A 19,899-nucleotide genomic window follows, 5' to 3' on the forward strand; every position below is an offset into this window, starting at 1 on the left:
AAATATCCCCTGGGTACCGTGAGGTCCCGCGGTGTCACAATGGCTCCTTGGTTTTGTTAGGTTCAATGTTTCCACAATGACCCCTTGTATCAGATTGGCCACATGGTGTCACAGTGGACCCTTGGTTATGTTAGGCCCAGTGGTGTCACAATGGCCCTTTGGTTCTCTAAAGCTCTATGGGGTCATAATGGCCCCTTCATTCCATAAGGCCCCGTGATGTCACAATGGCCCCTTAGTTCTGGTGGACACCATGATGTGACAATGGCTCCTTGGTTCAGTGAGGTCCTGTGGTGTCAAAATGGACCATGGTTCTGTGAGGCTCCATGTTGTCACAATGGCCTCTCCTTTTAGATAGACCTCATGGTGTCACAATGAACCTTTGTTCCATGAGCCCCATTGATGTCACAATGCGCACTTTATTCCGTTAGGCCTCACAGCATCACAATGGCTCATTTGTGCCATGCAACCCAATGGTGTCACAATGGACGCTTGGTTCCATGCAATTCAATGGTGTCACAATGGCCACCTGGTTTTGTTAGGACCCATGGTGTCACAATTGTCCCTTGGTTTCCTTAGGCCCTACGGTGTCAAAATGGGGTGACGTTATGGTGGCCTGTATCCCCAATCGTGTGTCCTGTTTAAGTAAAAGTTTGTTTAGTCTACTTATCAGTTGGCTCCCCTCCCCCATGTCTGTGCTTGGGAGGCTAGCTCTGCTGGTTCGGCTCTGCTGCTTGTCGCTTTGCTGCTTTGCTGCCGCCGCATGCCAGCCGCTTCCGCTTGCTTTGCTTGCTTCTGCTAGCTTTAGTTTGTTTTTGCTTATTAGTTAGGCAGTCCCATCTCTTTCTGTGGACTGTTCTTTGTTCTTTTCTTTTTTTTCTTTTCTGTACACTCTTTAAACCTGTTTGGACCGGACTTGGATCACCGAGGGACACCGGGAACCCTGCAAAGCTGAGACCTGCAGCAGTCATCCTGCCCGGAAACTAACGCTACCTACAGGAGAGACTTTCCTGAGCTTGTCACCCTCCTACACCGGTGAAAAAGTTTTTGTTTGTCATCAGGGGTTGTTAATTTACCTCTCTCGTGTTGGGAGTGTTTTGTTTAATTAATAAACAGGTTTTTTCCACTTTTATTCCTCTGAGGAAGTTCTTTCCCGAACCCAGTGGTGGGGGAGGAGTCTTGGGGGGTTGGTTTGTTTGTTTTTTTTAAATTTGCCCTAAACCAGGACAAATTTTTGGCGCCCAACCTTGTGGGCAAGAGAAAGTGGAAAAAACTTCGTTCTAATAATGTTGTTTGAATTTATAATGTCTCTGGGGGTGGAGGCTTGCATGTATTTTTGCTCTTTAGGGTTTTTTGAGGTCTTAATACCTCTATGGTCCTTGGGTTTATTTTCTCACCCAGAAATAGCTCCGGTGTTTTCCCTAGTACGCAGTTTCTGCAGCAGGGGGGCAATGACCAGAATATCCATTGGGCTGGGCTTAGTTGTAATGGCTTGTAGGAGGTTTATAAAGATGCTGGAGTCTGTTCCAGGAATGTATGGTTCATGGTTATGGTTATGTGCCCAGTTTGTTAGAGGAGAAGCAGGGGATGAGGCTTTTCAGCCTTTGTTTTCCTTCGTCTCCCCTGAATTTTTTACATTCCTATTAGAGTATGTTCAGTTTCCCTTGACTGCTAAAGAGACCATCTTTCTGCTGTTTAATGTAGTAACCTTGCTTTATACAGTATGCAGCTTCTATAGGATAAGAGCTGAGATTTCTAGAGGGGCTGATGGGACTCCTGATTTAGGATTAGAGCAAAGTGTGAGGAATCCTGAGTGGTGTGGGAAATGGGAACATATAGGTCAAATCTTGAAGGAATTTTCAGATCCTATAGTCTGGGACTTTCCCCCTGAACAAATTCAGAACCCAGATGAGGTGGCAAAATACCTTAAAGAGAAATGCCATGATAACTCCAAGGAGGAAAAGATCATTGCAGTGAGCTGGTCCCTGGCATATGCTCATCGCACTCTGCTAGATACTGTAGGGCAGCAGGCAGAGGAAAGGGGACAGGGAGATAAATCAGCCACTATCCCAGTCACTCAGGCTGCAGCCAGCATCCCAGGCTCAAGGCCAGCAGCTAAACCAGACAGTAAGCCTCAACCAATGGCTGTTGCTACTAGCACGAGAAGTGGGAAATCCACAGACAAGACCAATCGACCAGTGGATGATGATGATGATGAGGATGCAGGAGAAGGACCCTCAGCGCCCCCTGACATAAAACCAGGAGTCAAAGCAACTGGTACAAGATCAGAGGCCAATATTGAATCCTTTTCCCTAAAGGACCTCCGTGGTCTAAGAAAGGATTACACTCGACGACCTGATGAGTCTATAATTAGTTGGTTGGTCCGTCTTTGGGATGCTGCAGGCGAGGCTACAATTCTGGACGGCACTGAAGCGAGGCATTTGGGATCCCTGTCACATGATCCTGTCATCGATCAAGGAATGATGAGGGGGACTAACCCTCACAGCCTCTGGGCACGGGTCCTGGACAGTGTAGCACAAAGATACCTGTGTGCAGACGATCTCTATATGCAGCAGACGCAGTGGAAGACTATAGAACAAGGGATCCAACGCCTGAGAGAAATGGCAGTGGCAGAGATTATCTTCTCAGATGACATAACAACTAGGAATCCAGACTTGGTACCATGTACATCTGTGATGTGGCGAAAACTTGTGCGACTTGGGCCACATGAATACGCTTCTGCTTTGGCAATAATGAAGAGGGATGAGAGGGATGAGACCGTGCTCGATATGGCAAAGAAGCTCCGAGCATATGCAGATGCTGTACATGGTCCAACACATGCCAGAATCGCAGCTGTGGAAACACGTCTGCAGAAATTAGAAGACAAGATAGAGGAGAATCATAAGAGACTCAGGGATGAGATTAAGGAGGACCTTCTCCAAATCTCGGCTGCACCAATTAGAGGCCCTGGTATCCAACGCAGACGTTCCCCCGATGGGGAGAGAAGGTACACCCCACGGGCTGAGCTGTGGTTCTTCCTGCGTGATTGTGGAGAAAACATGAGGAGATGGGATGGAAAATCTACTGCTGCTCTGGCACAACGAGTCCATGAATTGAAGGAAGGCAAGACTCAAAGAGGAAATTCCACCAAAAGGAGAGCAGCTCCAGTTGCCCGTAGCCGAATTGCCAAGTATAATGATGATGACGACATGTCCGATCCCCTTGAAGGAACCTCCAAAACATGTGCCCAAGGGAAGAAGGATAAACAGGCTTAGAGGGGCCCTGCCTCTAGCCAGGGTGAGGTGAGGGAAAATCGTGTTTTCTGGACTGTGTGGATTCGTTGGCCTGGCACATCGGAACCACAAAAGTATAAAGCTTTAGTTGATACTGGTGCACAATGTACATTAGTCCCATCAAGATATGTGGGGGCAGAATCCGTCTCTATTGCTGGCGTGACAGGTGGATCCCAGGACTTTACTTTGGTGGAAGCTGAAGTGAGTCTGACTGGGAAGGAATGGAAAAAACACCCTATTGTGACTGGCCCAGAGGCCCCATGCATTTTAGGCATAGATTACCTCCGAAGGGGGTATTTTAAAGACCCAAAAGGATTCAGGTGGGCATTTGGGATAGCAGCTGTGATGACAGAGGGCATCCAGCAATTGAACACCTTACCTGGACTGTCTGAGAACCCAACTACAGTAGGACTTCTGAAGGGAGAAGAGCAAAAGGTACCAATTGCCACTTCCACAGTGCATCGCCGACAATATAGAACAACTCGAGATGCTGTAGTTCCCATCCATAAGATGATCCGAGAGCTGGAGAGCCAAGGGGTGGTCAGCAAAACCCACTCACCTTTCAACAGCCCCATCTGGCCTGTGCGTAAATCTGAAGGGGAATGGAGATTAACAGTAGATTATCGAGCGTTGAATGAAGTGACTCCACCACTTAGTGCTGCTGTGCCGGACATGCTGGAACTGCAGTACGAGCTGGAATCCAAGGCAGCAAAGTGGTACGCCACTATTGATATTGCCAATGCATTTTTCTCCATTCCCCTGGCATTCAGTGATTGATATTGATGCAGGGTCTCTCCTCAGCAGGTCTGGCCTGCTCAGAGAAGCTGTGCCTTGAGGTCTGACCCAATGTGGACAGCCTTGCTCCACATTTCCCAGCCCCATCCTGTCTGTCCTCACCCACCTGGGACCTGCTTTGCTTGGACAGCTGGTTGCACTCAGGAAAAGAGAGATTTTCCCTTTTCTTTTCTTTTTACGCAATCCAAAAGTCCTAATTTTCCCCATTGTAAATATACACACTCCTCAGGGGTGTGCCAGCCCAAGGTACGACAAAGGAGATTCAGCGCCGGGGATCAGGGCTTCGGGGGTGGTGCCTGGAGTCGGCCCCATCTTTCCTTTCTGTCTCTAAATCATGTCATGCCCTGCGGCCTCATAGAGTCCCATTGGAGCAGGGACTACAACGCCTGTCATGCCCTGCGCTCCACAAACACCGGTAGCCCCCCATATGTGCCACAAGTGTCCCCCAGACCCTCCAGGATCTCTAAGTGACCCCTCACCACCCATTTGGGACCCCCCCCAATAACGTCCTTGAATCCCCTGAATGCTCTCAAGCTCACTGATTCCCATTACAGCCACTTCTGGAAATTCATCTCCTGCTATCCCCCACGAGCTCAGAGCACCTCATAACACAGCCCCGTGCCTAAAACTCCTGCCATGCCCCGCACCCTAAAGCGCCCAGTTGGAGCTCCCCAAGCTCCCCCCAGGAGCTTCTGAACCATATACGTTCCCGCCTGAGGACCTGAAGTCGCCGTTCAGAGGCAAAAGTGTCCCCCATGTGCCCTCCCGGACACCAAAATGCTCCATAAAAACCACTTCCGGGACTACAGCTCCCACCATTCTCTGCAGTTCCGGTAGAGTGCTAGTCCAGCCATGCCTTCATCTCCCATCATGCCCCGCGATCCACCGAGAGATATCACAGCTGCGCCCAGAACTCCCGTGATGCTCCATGGCCCCACTAAACCGTATTATACCTGTGCCTACAACTCCCATCATCCCCCGCACCACACCTGGGGGAACCACCCGACATCCGCACCTGGGCATGATCCCAGCCTGGGAATGGCCCCAAACCCTGGAATGGCCCCAATCCTGGAATGGTCCCCATGCCCACCCCATAGCCCGTGAGTTATGGGGGATTTGTGGGGTTAGTGAGGGATTGATGGGGTTAATGGTGATGCGTGGAAAAAGCACTCTATAACTCACAGAGATAAATTATAAGAGTAGGTATGCATTTATTCAGCGCTGGGTGCATGGGGGATCGCTCCTCCACAAACATGCACACCTTTGGCGACCTGCACCTCACCTTTTATTCTCTACAAACTAGGAATATACAATTCGCCTAATACATATTCATTGCCTATCCCGCTTCATATGGAAATTACAGTAAATTCACGAATACAAGCCGCACTGAATATAAGCCGCATCACTGGGTGTTGGCAAACATTTTGGTTTTTGTCCATAGATAAGCCGCACCCGAATATAAGCCGCTCTGTCGTTCGCAGCGAGGACCCGCGTGCAATTAGTAACAGAACCGCGGGAGGGCGGGGTTTACTGGCTGAGCTAAGGCTGTGCAGGCTTGGCCCGCTAGGGGCCACTGACGGGGCCAGGTGGCCCAGCACGGTGCTGCAGCTCGGGGTCGGCCGCCGCTGCCACTGGGCTCGGTCACCCCGGGTCGGCGCTGCCCTGCGGTGGCAGGCAGGGACGGAGCTTCCCCCGCTCCTACGGCAGCGGCGGCGGGCGGGGACGGAGCTTTCCCGCGCCCGTGGCGCCGGCGGCGGGCAGGGACGGAGTTTCCCCGCTCCTGCCGCGGCGGTGGCGGGCGGGGACAAAGCACCCCGTCGGCTCCCCGAGCCGCGGCAATGGCTGCGCGGGGCTCCCGTCGGCTCCCCGAGCCGCAGCAATGGCAGCGCGGGGCTCCTGTCGGCTCCCCGAGCCGCAGCAATGGCGGCGCGCGCTTCCCCCCCACTCCCTGGGCCGCAGCAATGGCGGCGCGCACTTCCCCCCCCTCCCCGGGCCGCAGCAATGGCGGCGCGTGCTTCCCCCATCCTCCCTGGGCCGCAGCAATGGCGGCGCGGGCTTCCCCCCCACTCCCCGGGCTGCAGCAATGGCTGCGCGGGCTTCCCCCCCCCTCCCCGGGCCGCAGCAATGGCGGCGCGGGCTTCCCCCCCCCTCCCCGGGCTGCGGTAGGGGCGGCCCGGGTCCCCCCCCCCGTCTCTCCCCTGGGCTGTGGCAGAGGAGGAAAGAGAGCTCTCCCGCCTCTCTCCCCGCCCCCCGTGCTGCCTACAGGGAGCCAGGCTCCACCCGCGGTGCAACAGAGTAGCGATTTGTAACAATCGCAAAATGCCGACTTTGCAGCTGCTCGGCTCAGCACTCTGGCAGGCACTTCTGAGGTTGTATTAGCCGCTCCTGATTATTAGCCGCATTTCCGGTTTAGGAGCAAAATCTTAGTCAATTTGGTGCGGCTTGTATTCGTGAAATTACTGTAGTTTCACGCTTCTTTGCGACTGCGCATTATTCCTTTTTGGGTCGCTCTGGTGGTCTTTGGGAGTCTTCAGATGAAGTAAGGAGTCTTCCTCTCAGTTTGAACTTTTCACCTTGCATTCTTGTGCATGCTCTCTTTTTAGTCCTTTGGTCATTTTCCGGACTTTGGTATCAGTTTACCCCATCCCAGAGACCCCCTCATCCTGTGGGTCTTTGTTCTTCTATTTTAATCTGCCAACTTCATCCTGCAGCTTGGCTGCTCTTCCTGTTTTGCAAGCACCATAAATTATAGCTGACACTATAGTTTTGTCAGTCCCCTTTTCAATCAAAATCTTTCTTAATATTTCATTCTTAATTCTCAATTTCTCTATTTCACCTGTACCCCCCCCAAATTTTGGGGTCCCCTCAGAATTTTCACCTCCTGTACCCTCCAAATTTTGGGGTCACCTCATCATTTCCCACCTCCTGTACCCCCTAAATTTTGGGGTCCCCTCAAAACTTCCAACCGCTAAATTTGGGGACCCCTCACAATTCCCCCCCTCCCCACCTCCTGTTCCCCCCAAATTTTGCAGTCCCCTCACAACCTCCAACCTCTAAATTTGGGGTCCCCTCACAATTTCCCCTTTTCCACCTCCTGTACCCCCCAAATTTTGAGGTCCCCTCATCATTTCCCACCTCCTGTACCCTCCCAAATTTTGAGATCCCTCTCACCTGTGCCACCTCCTTGAGGTGGTAGCTCGCCTCCTCCGCCAGCAGCTGGCACGTCTCCTCAGGGACCCCCCGCCACCTTCGCCATCACCTTCATGGATTTGGCGGGCAGCAGTGTGTGGCTCAGCTTCAGCTTCTTCTCCTCCGCCATCTCCGCGCTCTGCCCTGATACCCCCAAAGCCGGGGGGGAGCCCCCAAAAAGGGGCGGAGGAGTCGCAGGGAGCTCCGGTCGTTCCTTAGGCTGCTGCCGCTGCCGCCATCTTGGTGTGGCCCCTCAGCGCCGCCACCATCTTGGGCCCTGCCTCGCGCCGCCGCGGGTCCTGGACGGCCCCGCTTTTGTGTAAAAATGCCGGTTTTGTGTAAAAATGAATCGCTGTCAAATCAGCTGGAGATGGCAGCGGTAATGATTATCGTGATATGTCGGTGCGGCGTGAAGGTGAAAATGGGTTTGTGGAAGGTGCGGGAGGTGGCGGTGGGTGGGGGTTGCTATAAAGCTGCCAGGACCTGCGAAGAGGCGGGAAGGTGAGGCGGGGCCTGGCAGGCACTGCGCATGTTCAGGCTGGAGACACGTGGTTACAGAGTGGGGGAGACCATTGGGGGGGCGGGGGGGATTGAGGGGGACAGTGAGGGGACACTGGTGAGGGAAAATTGGAGGGAGTGGGGGAATCGTTGGGGAGAATGGAGGGGAATGGGGGTGGCCATTGGCGGGGGAATGGGGGAGATCACTGAGGGAAAGTGGGGGGAACCTTGGGGGAAACCATTGTGGGAAATGGGGGAGAAATGGGGGAGACCACTGACGGAAAATGGGGGAATCCTTGGGAGAAACCATTGTGGGAAATGGGGGAAACCATTGTGGAAAAATGTGGAAGCAATGGGGGAGATCACTGAGGGAAAATGGGGGGATTCTTGGGGGGGGCGTGGGGGAAACCACTGAGGGAAAATGGGAGGATCCTTAGGGAAAACCATTGTGGAGGGAATGGGGGAAACCATGGTGGGTAAATGGGGGATCCTTGGGGGAAACCATTGTGGAAATGGGGGGGGTAAAGGCGACCCTTGGGGGTCTTTTCCAAGTCGATCTCCCCCTCCCCCCCACGGATATTGGGACCCTCCAACAACCACCCCCTCCCAAAATCCCCTGGAACTCCCCCAAATTCCTCCCCTAAAACCTCCCAGACCCTCTCAAATCCCCCTGAGACCCCTTAAATCCTGAGACCTCCCAAAAAAACCCCAAAAATTTCTCAAAGACCCCCAAACCCCCTCAAAATCACCCTGAGACCCCTCCTGGCTCCCCCCAAACCCCTCTCAAATGCCCCTACCCTCCCCAAATCCCCTCTGAACCCGTTTTAAACCCCCCCAAACCCTCCTAAATTCCATTAAACCCCCAAATACCCTTTAAAACCCCTAAATCCCATTTAAATCTCCTCAAATCCCTTTTAAATCCCGTTTAAACCTTCCCAAATCCCATTTAAATCCTCGTTAACCTCCCAAATCCCATTTAAATCCCCTTTAAACCCCCCAAATTCCGTTTAAATCTCCTTTAACCCCTCCAAAATCCCCTTTAAACCCCCCAAATCCCCTTTAACCCTCACAAACCCCTTTAAAATCCCATTTAAAATCATTTAAACACCCTAAATCCCATTTAAACCCCACAAATCCCATTTAAATCCCCTTTAACCCCCAAAAATCCCTTTAAAATCCCCTTTAAATCCCATTTTAAGCCCCATTTAACCCTCTCCATGCCCCGCCGTTTCCTCACTACCCCCCTGGATTCCCTCACCATCCCCAGCCCCCTCTACTCCATCCAAATCCTCCAAGTTGGTTACCACACCCCCACCCCCGCCGGCCCCGCCCGCACCAACAGCTCCATCACCCTCATCTCCGGTGGTCCCCTGACCGTGCTGGTGGACACGGGCGGCCCTTGGCTATGAGACCGTCTCCCTGGGCTACTCCAAACCCATGGAGTGACCCCCGACGCGATCACGCACATGGTGGCCACCCACGGCAACTCGGACCACGTGGGCAACCTGAATTTATTCCCGCAAGCCACGATGTTGGTCGGCTTTGACCTCAGCCGTGGCGAGGGGATTTACTTGCCCAACGGGCTAGCGCAGGGCGTGCCCTTCGTGCTGCATCCCGGTCACCTGGAGGTGGCTCCCACGCCCGGGCACACGCGAGCCCACGTCAGCCTGGTGGCCATGGGGACCAGCGAGGGGAGGGTGGTGGTGGCCGGGGATGTGTTCGAGAGGCGAGGGGAGGAGCGGGAGTGGCGAGCGCTGAGCGAGGAGCCGGGCGAGCAGCGCAGGAGCCGGCGGCGAGTTCTGGCCATGGTTGATGTGATCGTGCCCGGGCACGGGGAGCCCTGCCAGGTGGCGAGCGACAGCGGGCGGCGGGGCCAGGAGGAGGAGGAGGAGGAAGAGGAGGAGGAGGAAGAAGGATCTGGGCGGGAGAAGGAGGATGGAGGAGGTGAGAGAGGAGGTCAGAGAGGAGGAGGTGGCGCTGGGGGCACGGCGACAGCTCTGAAATGGGACATGGGGACAGCGCTGGGGACACGGGGACAGCTCAGGGGACATGGGGACACCACTGGAGGTGGCCCTGAGGGGCATGCGGACAGCTCTGAAATGGGACATGGGGACAGCTCTGGGGACATGGGGACAGCTCTGAAATGGGACACGGGGACAGCGCTGGGTACACGGGGACAGCTCTGGGGACACCTCTGGGACATGGGGACACGGGGACAACTCTGGAGATGGCCCTGAGGGGCATGGGGACATCTCTGGGGACATGGGGACACCACTGGAGGTGGCTTCAGGGGACATGGGGACACTTCAAGGGACACAGGGACATCTCTGGGTACATGGGGACTCCTCCAGGGACACAGGGCAATCCTGAAATAGGACACGGGGACACCTCTGGAGGTGGCTTCAAGAGACACGTGGACAGTTCTGAGGACACAGGGACAGCTCTGGGGACACGGGGACACCTCTGGGGTCATGGGAACATTGTTGGAAGAGGTTCTGGGGACATGGGGACACTTCTAGAGACACGGGGACAGCTCTGGGGATGTGGGGACACAGGAACACTACTGGAAGTGGTCTTGAGGGGACATGGGGACATCTCTGGGGCACAGGGGCAGCTCTGGGGACACGGGGACAGCTCTGGAGGTGGCTTCAAGGGACATGGGGACAGCTCTGGGGACACGGGGATACCACTGGAGGTGGCCCTGAGGGACATAGGACACCTCTGGAGGTGGCATTGGGGACATGGGGACACCTCTGAAATGGGACACAGGGACATGGGGACACTTCTGGGGACATGGGGACGCCATTGGAGGTGGCACTGGGGACACGGGACACCTCTGGGGACATGGGGACACCGTTGTAGGTGGCCTTGAGGGACATGGGGACATCTCTGGGACACGGGGACACTCTGGGGATGTGGGGACACCAAGGAGGTGGCCCCAGGCGCAGGTGACACCTCGGAGTGTCCCCAGGGGAGCAGAGCCCTGCGGAGAGAGCGTGAGGGACACGAGTGTCACCTGAGGGTCACCTGTGTCACCTGAGTGTCACCTGAGCTCCATGGGGACATCCCTGAGTGTCATCTGTGTCACTTGAGTGTCACCTGAGCGCCTTGGGGACATCCCCAGGACCTTGAAGACCCCGAAATGGGGACAGGACCCCTTGGGGACATCCCTGAGTGTTTGAAGACCCCAAGATGTCACCAGAGCCCCTTGGGGACATCCCAGGACCCCCAAGATGTCACCAGACCCCCTTGGGGACATCCCCGAGTGTCACCTGAGCCCCTTGGGGACATCCCCAGGACCTTGGAGACCCCAAAATGGGGACAGGACCCCTTGGGGACATCCCCAGGACTCTGAAGACCCCCGAGTGTCACCAGACCCCCTTGGGGACATCCCAGGACCCTGAAGACCCTGAAATGGGGACAGAACCCCTTGGGGACATTCCAGGACCCCTGAAATGTCACCAGACCCCTTGGGGACATCCCCAGGACATTGGAGATGTCACCACAACGCCTTGGGGACATGCCTGAGTGTCACCACACCCCTTTGGGGACATCCAAGGACCCCTGAAATGCCACCAGACCCCTTGGGGACATCCCCGAGTGTCACCTGAGCGCCTTGGGGACATCCCTGAGTGTTTGAAGACCCCAAGATGCCACCAGACCCCTTGGGGACATCCCCAGGACCTTGAAGACGCTGAAACGGGGACAGGACCCTTTGGGGACATCCCCAGGACATTGGAGATGTCACTGCAGCGCCTTGGGGATGTCCCAGGACCCCTAAAATGTCACCAGACCCCCTTGGGGACATCCCTGAGTGTCACCAGACCCCTTGGGGACATCCCTGAGTGTCACCTGAGCACCTTGGGGACATTGCAGGACCTTGGGGACCCCCAAAATGGGGACAGGACCTCTTGGGGACATCCCTGAGTGTTTGAAGACCCCGAGATGTCACCAGACCCCCTTGGGGACATCCCTGAGTGTCACCTTAGTGTCACCAGAGCACCCTGGGGACATCCCTGACTGTCACCCGAGTGCCTTGGGGACATCCCCAGACTCTGAAGACCCCCGAGATGTCACCAGAGCCCCTTGGGGACATCCCCAGGACATTGGAGATCCCTGAAATGGGGACAGGACCCCCTGGGGACATCCCCGAGTGTCACTTGACCCTCTTGCGGACATCCCCGAGCCTGCCCTGGATGTCTCAGTCCATCCCAGTTCAAATCAGTTCCCTCCCAATTCATCTCAGTGACCCCCCAGGATGTCCCCAGACCCCGAAATGGGGACAGGACCTTCCTGGGGACATCCCTGAGACCCTCCCAGTTCAAACCAGTCTCTCCCAGTTCAAACCAGTTCCATCCCAGTGCCATTCCAGTCCCCTCACAGTTCAAACCAGTCCATACCAGTTCAAACCAATCCCTCCCAGTCCATCCCAGTCCCCTCCCAGTTCAAACCAGTTCATCCCAGTATGGCCCCAAACCCCAAATAAATGTGACTGCCCCAGTGCTCTGTGTGTGTGTGGGGCATGTCCCAGTTCAAACCAGTTCAAACCAGTGAGCTCCCAGTGACCTCCCAGTTCATCTCAATCCATCCCAGTTCAATCCAGTGAGCTCCCAGTCCATCCCAGTCCCCTCCCAGTTCAAACCAGTTCAAACCAGTGAGCTCCCAGTTCAAACCTGTCCCTCCCAGTCCATCCCAGTTCATCCCAGTGACCTCCCAGTTCAGACCAGTTCATCCTAGTGTGTCCCTGTATCCTCCCCAGTTCCCTCCCAGTCCATCCCAGTCCCTCCCAGTCCCTCCCAGTCCCTTCCCAGTCCATTCCAGTTCCCTCCCAGTCCCTCCAGTCCATCCCAGTCTCTCCCAGTTCCCTCCCAGTATCCCCAGTCCCGCCCTCCCCTTTCACCCCCTCCCCTCCCCGCCTTTTGCACAATCCCCAAAATCCCCCTGGGAGGGGGAGGGGCCGCCCCAGTTCAAACCAGTGGCTCCCAGTATCCCCCTTGCTCTGCCAGTAAGTCTCACCCTTCGCTCCCAGTAACCTCCCAGTAACCCCCCAAACCTCTCCCAGTGCTCCCAGTAACCACCCAGTGCTCCCAGTAACCCTCCCAAACCTCTCCCAGTGCTCCCAGTAACCACCCAGTGCTCCCAGTAACCTCCCACTGCTCCCAGTAACCCTCCCAAACCTCTCCCAGTGCTCCCAGTAACCTCCACACCCTTCCTAAACTCCCCAAATTCTCCCCAAATCCCCCCCAAACCCTCTCAGGATCCCCCAAATACCCCCTAACCCCCCCCCAAATCCCCCCAATCCCCCCTAAATCCCCTCTAAACCCCCCAAACCCCCTCAAAGACCCCCCCAAACCCCCCCAAGCCCCCTCCCCAAAATGCCGCTGCCTCGCTTCGCCCCCTGCTCGTTCCCCTGCGGCGCCGCCTGCAGACCCTGGCAGTGCTGCAGTGGGTCTGCTCCTTCCTGCTGCTCGCTGAGCCCCCCAAAAATGTGGGGAGGGGTCCCCCAAAACCCCCCCGGGCTCCCCCGACCCCCCCCGGGCTCCCCCAAAACCTCTCACCCCCCTTTGTGCCCCCCAAAGTTTTTTAAGGCAGCGCTGAGAGCTCCCCTCCGTCCGAAAATTCAAATTTGGGGGGGGGTTTGGGGGGTTTAGGGGAATTTTGGGGATTTTTTTGGGGGGGTTAGGTGAATTTTGGGGGGATTTAGGGGAAGTTTGGGGGGATTCTGGGGGTTTCAAGGGATTTTTTGGGGGGGGGAATTTTTGGGGGTTTTAGGGGAATTTGGGGAGGATTTTGGGGAATTTTGGGGGGATTTGGGGATTTTTGGATTCTGGGGTCTGAATTTGGAGGGATTTTGGAGTGTTTTGGGGAATTGTGGGGGGGGGGTTGGGGAATTTTGGGGGGATGGGGGAATTTGGTTTTTTTGGAGGGGATTTTGGGGTTTGGGGGGGTTTGAAGATTTGGGGGGGCTTTGTGGTCTAGGTTTGGGGGGGTCTTAGGGGAAATTTGTGGGATTTTTTGGTTTTTAGGGAAATTTTGGGGGGATTTTGGGGGGGTTTTAGGGGAATTTTGGGGGGATTTGGGGATTTTTGGGTGGATGGAAAACTTGTGGGGGATTTGGGGTCTGAATTTGAGGGGATTTTGGGGAGGTTTGAGAGAATTTTTGGGGATTTGGGGGATTTTGTTTAGGGGGGGTTTAGGGGATATTTGGGGGCATTCCGGGGATTTTTGGGGGATGTTTTGAGGATTTGGGAGGTTCTGGGGGAGGGAATTCGGCGGGAGGGGTCCCCAAAATCCCCCCGGGCTGCCCCAAATCCCCCCCACCCCCCCATTGTGCCTCCCCCCCTTTTTATCCCAAAATCCTTTTTAGGGCAGGGTTGAGGTTTCCCATCCCAAAAATATCCCCAAAAAATCACTAATCTCGCCCCCAAAATCTCAAAAAATCACAAAAAATCTAAAAAAACCCAACCCAAAAATCTCAAAAAATATCCCAAAAATTTCTAAAAACAACCCTAAAAAATCCCCAAAAATTCCTCAAAAAAATCCCCCCAAAATCCCAAAAATTTCTCAAAAAAATCCCCAAAAATTCCTTTAAAAATCACAAAAATTTTTTCTCAAAAGAAATTCCTAAAAAATACCTAAAAAATCCCAAAACTGCAAAAAAAATCATTAAAGATTTCAAAAAAATCCCAAAAAAATCCCCAAAAATACCAAAAAATTCCTTTAAAAATAAAAAAATTACAAAAAATCCCCCCCCCAAAAATCCCCAAAGTGCTGAAAAATCTTTTTAAAAATCGAAAAAAAATTCAACAAAATAAAAAAAAATTGCAACCCCCCGCTAAGAAAAATCCCTCCAAAAATCGCAAAAATTCCCAAAAAAAAGTCTAAAAAAATCCCAAAAAATCTCAAACCCTCCCCCCAAAAATCCCGAAAAATCAAAAAAATCCCCCCAAAAATCCCCCAAAAAATCCCCCCCAAAATCTCAAAATATCCCCCCAAAAATTCCAAAAAATCCCTCCAAATTCCCAAAATATTCGAAAAAATTTGAAAAAAAATTCCCAACAAATCCCCCCAAAAATCTAAAAAACCCTCCCCCAAAATCCCTCAAAAATCCCTCAACAATCCCCTAAAAAATTCCTTAAAAATCCCACAAAAATCCACAAAAAACCCAACCACAAAATCTAAAAACCACCAAAAAATCAAAAAAAAATCCCCAAAAAATCCCCAAAAAATCCCCAAAAATCCGCCAAAAAATCCCCCAGAATTCTAAAACCAGCCCCCAAGCTCCCCGTGTGCCGTGTCCCCCAGCGCAGCTGTGCCGGCTCTGTTGGCGCTGGCGCTGCGGGGCCCGCTCTGGTTGCCCGCGCTCCTTTACGGGCTCTGGCTGCTGGCGGACCGGGACACTCCCCGCCGCGGGGGGCGCCCTTGCGCCTGGGTGCGGGCCTGGCCCGTCTGGCGTCACTTCCGGGATTATTTCCCCGTCTCGGTGAGCCTGGGGGGGGTTGGGGGTGTCTGAGGGGGTTTGGGGTTCTTGGCTGGGGTTTTGGGGGGGTTCTGTGGGGTTTTGAGGGGTTTGGGGGGATTTTGGGGGTTTTGAGGGGTTTTGGGGAGTTTGGGGAGTCTTGGGGGGTTTTAGGGGGTTTCGGGAGGGTTTCGGGAGGGTTTTGGGGGGTCCTGGGGGATTTTTGGGGGGGTTTCGGGGTCCTTGAGTGGAATTTTCGGGGATGCTGCGGGGTTTGGGGGGTTTTTGGGGGGTTGGGGAGGGGATTTGGGGGTCTCTGGTGGTTCTTTGGGAGGGTTTTGGGGGGTCTTGAGGGGTTTGGGGGTCTCTGATGGGGTTTTGGAGGGATTTGAGTTCCTTGAGTGGAGATTTGGGGGGGTTTTGGGGGGTCCTTGAGGGATTTTGGGAGGAGTTTGGGAGGGTTTGGGGGGGTTGGGAGGGGTTTTGGGGGGTGTTGGGGGTCTCTGAGTGGGGTTTTGGGGAGTCTTTGGGGTGTCCTGGGGGGATTTGGGGGGGCTTTGGGGTCTCTAAGTGGAGTTCTGGAGGTGTTTTGGGGGGTCCTGGTGGAGTCTGGGGGTCTCTAAGTGGGGTTTGGGGACTTTTTGGGGGGTCCTGTGGGATTTGGGGGGTTTGGGGGTTTTTTGGGGGGGTTTTGGGGTCTCTTAGTGGAGTTCTAGGTGGGTTTTGGGGGGTCCTGGTGAGTTTGGGGGTCTCTGAGTGGGGTTTGAGCGTTTGAGGGTCTTTGGGTGGAATGTTGGGAGGAGTTTTTGGGGGGAGCTGGGGAGGTTTAGGGGGTTTTTGGGGGGTTGGGGAGGGGTTTTGGGGGTCTCTGGTGGTTCTTTGGGAGGGTTTTGGGGGGTCCTGAGGGGTGTGGGGGGGTCACTGATGGAGTTTTGGGAGGTTTTGAGGTTCTTGAGAGCAGTTTTGGGGGGTCCTGGGCGGATTTGGAGGGGCTTTGGGGTTGTAGAATGGAGATTTGGGGGGGGGTTGGGGGAGTCCTGGAGGGATTTTGGGGGGTTTGGGGGATCCTGGTTGAGTTTGGGGGTCTCTGAGTGAGGTTTGGGAAGGGTTTGGGGGGTCCTGGGGGGATTTTGGGGGTCCTGGGGGGGGTTGGGGAATTTTTGGGGTCCCTGAGTGCAGTTTTGGGGGTGTTGGGGAAAAAAATCGAAAAAAGATTTTAAAAATGGGAAAAAATAGAAAAAAAAAATTTTGAGAAAATCGAAAAAAAATGGGGGAAAAAAAGGAAAAAATTGGGAAAAATAGAAAAATTTGGGGAAAATAATCGAAAACAATTGGGGGGAAAAAAAAGAAAAAATTGGGAAAAAATCGAAAAAATTGGAAAAAAAAATCGAAAAAAATCGAAAAAATATTAAAAAATGGAAAAAATAGAAAAAATGGGGAAAAATAAAAAATAATGGGAAAAATTTTTAAAAACGGGGAAAAAAAATTTAAAAATCAGGAAAAAATGAGAAAAAAATAGAAAAAAATGGGGGGAAAAAAAAAAACGGGGAAAAAAACCTGAAAAAAAATCGTAAAAAAATCGAAAAAAATCGAAAAAAAAGAGAAAAAATAGAAAAAAAAGGGGAAAATCGGAAAAAAATAGGAAAAAATGGGGGAAAATTTACAAAAATTGAGGAAAAAATCGAAAATATAGAAAAAAATGAGAAAAAAATGAGAAAAATAGAAAAAAGGAAAAAATCGGAAAAAAATAGGAAAAAATGGGGGATAAAATACAAAAAAATTGGGGAAAAAATAGAAAAAATTAGAAAAAAAATTCGAAAAAATGTCGGAAAAAATTGGGAAAAAATTGTAAATAAAAATCTAAAAAAGGAAAAAAAATTGGGGAAAAAATTTTAAAAATTGCTAAAAAATCTGAAAAAGTTGGGGAAAAAAATCTAAAATATTTTTTTTTAAATCTAAAAAAAATTGAAAAAGATTATAAAATGGGAAGAAAATAGGAAAATGTGAAAAATTTTAAAAAAGAGAAAAAATCGAAAAAATAAAAAAGAGAAAAAAGAGAAAAAAGTAGAAAAAAAGGAAAAAATTGGAAAAAAATAGGAAAAATGGGGGAAAATTTTGAAAAAATTGGGGAAAAAATCGAAAAAATCGAAAAAATCGAAAAAAATGAGAAAAAATAGAAAAAAAGGAAAAAATCCGAAAAATTTAGGAAAAAATGAGGGATAAAATCCAAAAAAATTGGGGAAAAAACCAAAAACAATGGAAAAAAAGTCGGGAAAAAAATCAGGTAAAAATAAAAAAAAAAAGAGAAAAAATAGAAAAAAAAAAGGGAAAAAAAATCGAAAAAAAATTCCTAAAAGCTTCTCGAATGTTCTGTTCGCAGCTGATCCGCACGACGCCGCTGGACCCCCACAGAAATTCCATTTTCGGCTTCCACCCGCACGGGGTCCTGGCCGCGGGGGCGTTCGGGAATTTCTGCACCGAGGCCACCGGGTTCGGGGCTCTGTTCCCGGGGCTGCGGCCGCACCTGCTCACCCTGCCCTGCTGGTTCCGATTTATTTAAAAAATAAATCCCAAAAAATTCTCCCAAGAAAATCCCTGAAAATTCCTTTAAAAATTAAAAAAAAAATCCCCCCGAAAATCCCCCCAAAAAATCGCAAAAAATCCCCCAAAATTCCTTTAAAAATACCAAACAATCCCGCCAAAAATAAAAAAAAAATCTCCAAAAATCGCAGAAAAATCCCTAAAAATCCCTTTAAAAATCCCCCCAAAAATCCCTTTAAAAATCTCCCCCAAAATTCAAAAAAATCCCCCAAAAATCCCCCAAAAGCCCCAAAATTCCCCTCCTGCCCCTGCCCTGCTGGCTCTGCCTCCCGCTCTGCCGGGAGTGAGCCATGGCAGGAGGTGAGAGGGGAAAAATAAATAAATGTTTATTAGGGGGAGAGAAAGAATAAAAGAAAAAAAAAAGAAAAAAAAAAAGAGGGGAAAAAAAGAGAAAAAAAAGAAAGGAAAGAGAAAAGGAAAGAAAAGGGAAAAAAAGTAAAGAGAAAAAGAGATAAGGAAAAAGAAAAAAGAAAAGAAGAAAAAAGAAAATAAAGGAAAAAGAAAAGAAAAGGAAAAAAGTAAAAAAGAAAAAAAAATAAAGCAAGGAAAGAGAAAAGGAAAGAAAAGAAAAAAAATGAAAAAGGAAAAGAAGAAAAAGAAAAAGAAAAAAGGGGAAAGAAAAAAAAAAACCCAAAAAAATCCCCCAAAATGTGCGAGAAAATTAAGAACATAAATCCCAAAAAAATCCCCCCAAAAAAATCCCGGAAAAAATAAAAAAAATTCCTTTTAAAATCCCCCAAAAATCTCACAAAGTTCCCAAAAATTCCTTTAAAAAATCCCTAAAAATAAAAAAATTTAAAAAAATCCCTCATTATTCCCCCAAAAATCACAAAAAAATCCCCCCAAAATTCTGATTTTTTCCCCATAAATTCTGATTTTTTCCCCCCTTAAATTCTGAATTTTCCCCCATAAATTCTAACTTTTTTCTTTTTTCCCCAATTAAATTCCCTTTATTTCCCCCATTAAATTCCCCTTTTATTTCTCAATAAATCAGATTTTTTCCCCCATGAATTCTGATTTTTCCCCCGTAATTCCAGATATTATTTCCTCAGAAACTCTGATTTTTTCCACCATAAATTCTATTTTTATTTGATTTTTCCCCCATAAATCCTGATATTTTCCCCATAAATTTCCTTGATTTTCCTCCATAATTTCAGATATTTTCCCCCCATAAATTCCTTCTATTCCCCCATAAATTCTGAATTTTTCCTAAAAATTCCCTTTCATTTCCCCCATAGATTTCCCTTTTATTTCCCAATAATTCTGATATTCCCCCCATAAATTCCCTTTTAAAATTATTTTTCCCCAATAAATTCTGAATTTGTCCCCCATAAATTCTGAATTTGTCTCCCATAAATTCCCATTTGTTCCCCATAAATTCTGACATTTTTCCCCATAAATTCTGAATTTTTCCTCATAAATTCCCTTTTTTAAAAAATATTTTTCCCCAAAAAATTCAGATGTTTTTCCCTCATAAATTCTGATTTTTTCCCTATAAATCCTGAATTTTTTCCCCATAAATTCTGAATTTTTCCCCATCATCCCATCAATTTTTAACCCTTTCAATTACATTTTCTTCCCAGGTTTGGTGTCCTCAGAACCCTCCAGCCTCGAACATTATTCTAAATTTTTCCCCCATAAATTCCCTCTTTAAATTTTTTTTCCCCCATAATTCCAGATATTTTTCCCCATAATTCCAGATATTTTTGCCCATAAATTCTGAATTTTTTCCCCATAATTCCAGATATTTTTCCCTATAAATTCCCATTTATTTCCCCATAAATTCCCATTTATTTTCCAAAAAAATCTGATTTTTTTTCCCCATAAATTCTGATTTTTTCTCCATAAATTCCCACTTATTTTCCTATAATTTCAGATATTTTTCCCCATAAATTATGAATTTTTTTCCCCATGATCACAGCTATTTTTAACCCTTTCAATTCCATTTTCTGCGCAGGTTTGGTGTCCTCAGAACCCTCCAGCCTGGAGCATTTGCTGTCCCAGCCCAGGGGGGGCGAGGTTGCCGTGATTGCCCTGGGGGGACCCCCCGAGTCCCTGGAGGCGCAG

At 50.4% G+C, this 19,899-nt stretch overlaps 1 protein-coding gene, 1 long non-coding RNA gene and 1 pseudogene across 2 annotated transcripts; 2 read left to right on the forward strand and 1 right to left on the reverse strand.

Moving 5' to 3' along the window:
• Positions 1-6,730: 6,730 nt before the first annotated feature.
• On the reverse strand, positions 6,731-7,843 carry LOC122149485. Its single transcript, XR_006163161.1, has 2 exons — positions 7,257-7,843; positions 6,731-6,810 (listed from the first exon to the last, which is right to left on the reverse strand). It is a non-coding gene; the product is annotated as an uncharacterized LOC122149485 (long non-coding RNA).
• Positions 7,844-8,909: 1,066 nt separating this feature from the next.
• Positions 8,910-10,564, forward strand: LOC117011286 (annotated as a pseudogene).
• A 4,475-nt stretch (positions 10,565-15,039) lies between these two features.
• LOC117011285 (2-acylglycerol O-acyltransferase 2-B-like) lies at positions 15,040-19,522 on the forward strand (the record flags this gene model as incomplete). The annotated part of the gene is made up of 3 exons (XM_033086652.1): positions 15,040-15,255; positions 17,612-17,775; positions 19,416-19,522. Coding segments are annotated over 3 exons (423 nt in total), but the record flags the coding sequence as incomplete, so codon positions are not given.
• Between the last annotated feature and the right edge of the window lie 377 nt (positions 19,523-19,899).

The sequence above is a fragment of the Catharus ustulatus genome, unplaced genomic scaffold (assembly GCF_009819885.2).
Source record: "Catharus ustulatus isolate bCatUst1 unplaced genomic scaffold, bCatUst1.pri.v2 scaffold_103_arrow_ctg1, whole genome shotgun sequence".
In the NCBI taxonomy this organism is placed as follows: Eukaryota; Metazoa; Chordata; class Aves; order Passeriformes; family Turdidae; genus Catharus; species Catharus ustulatus.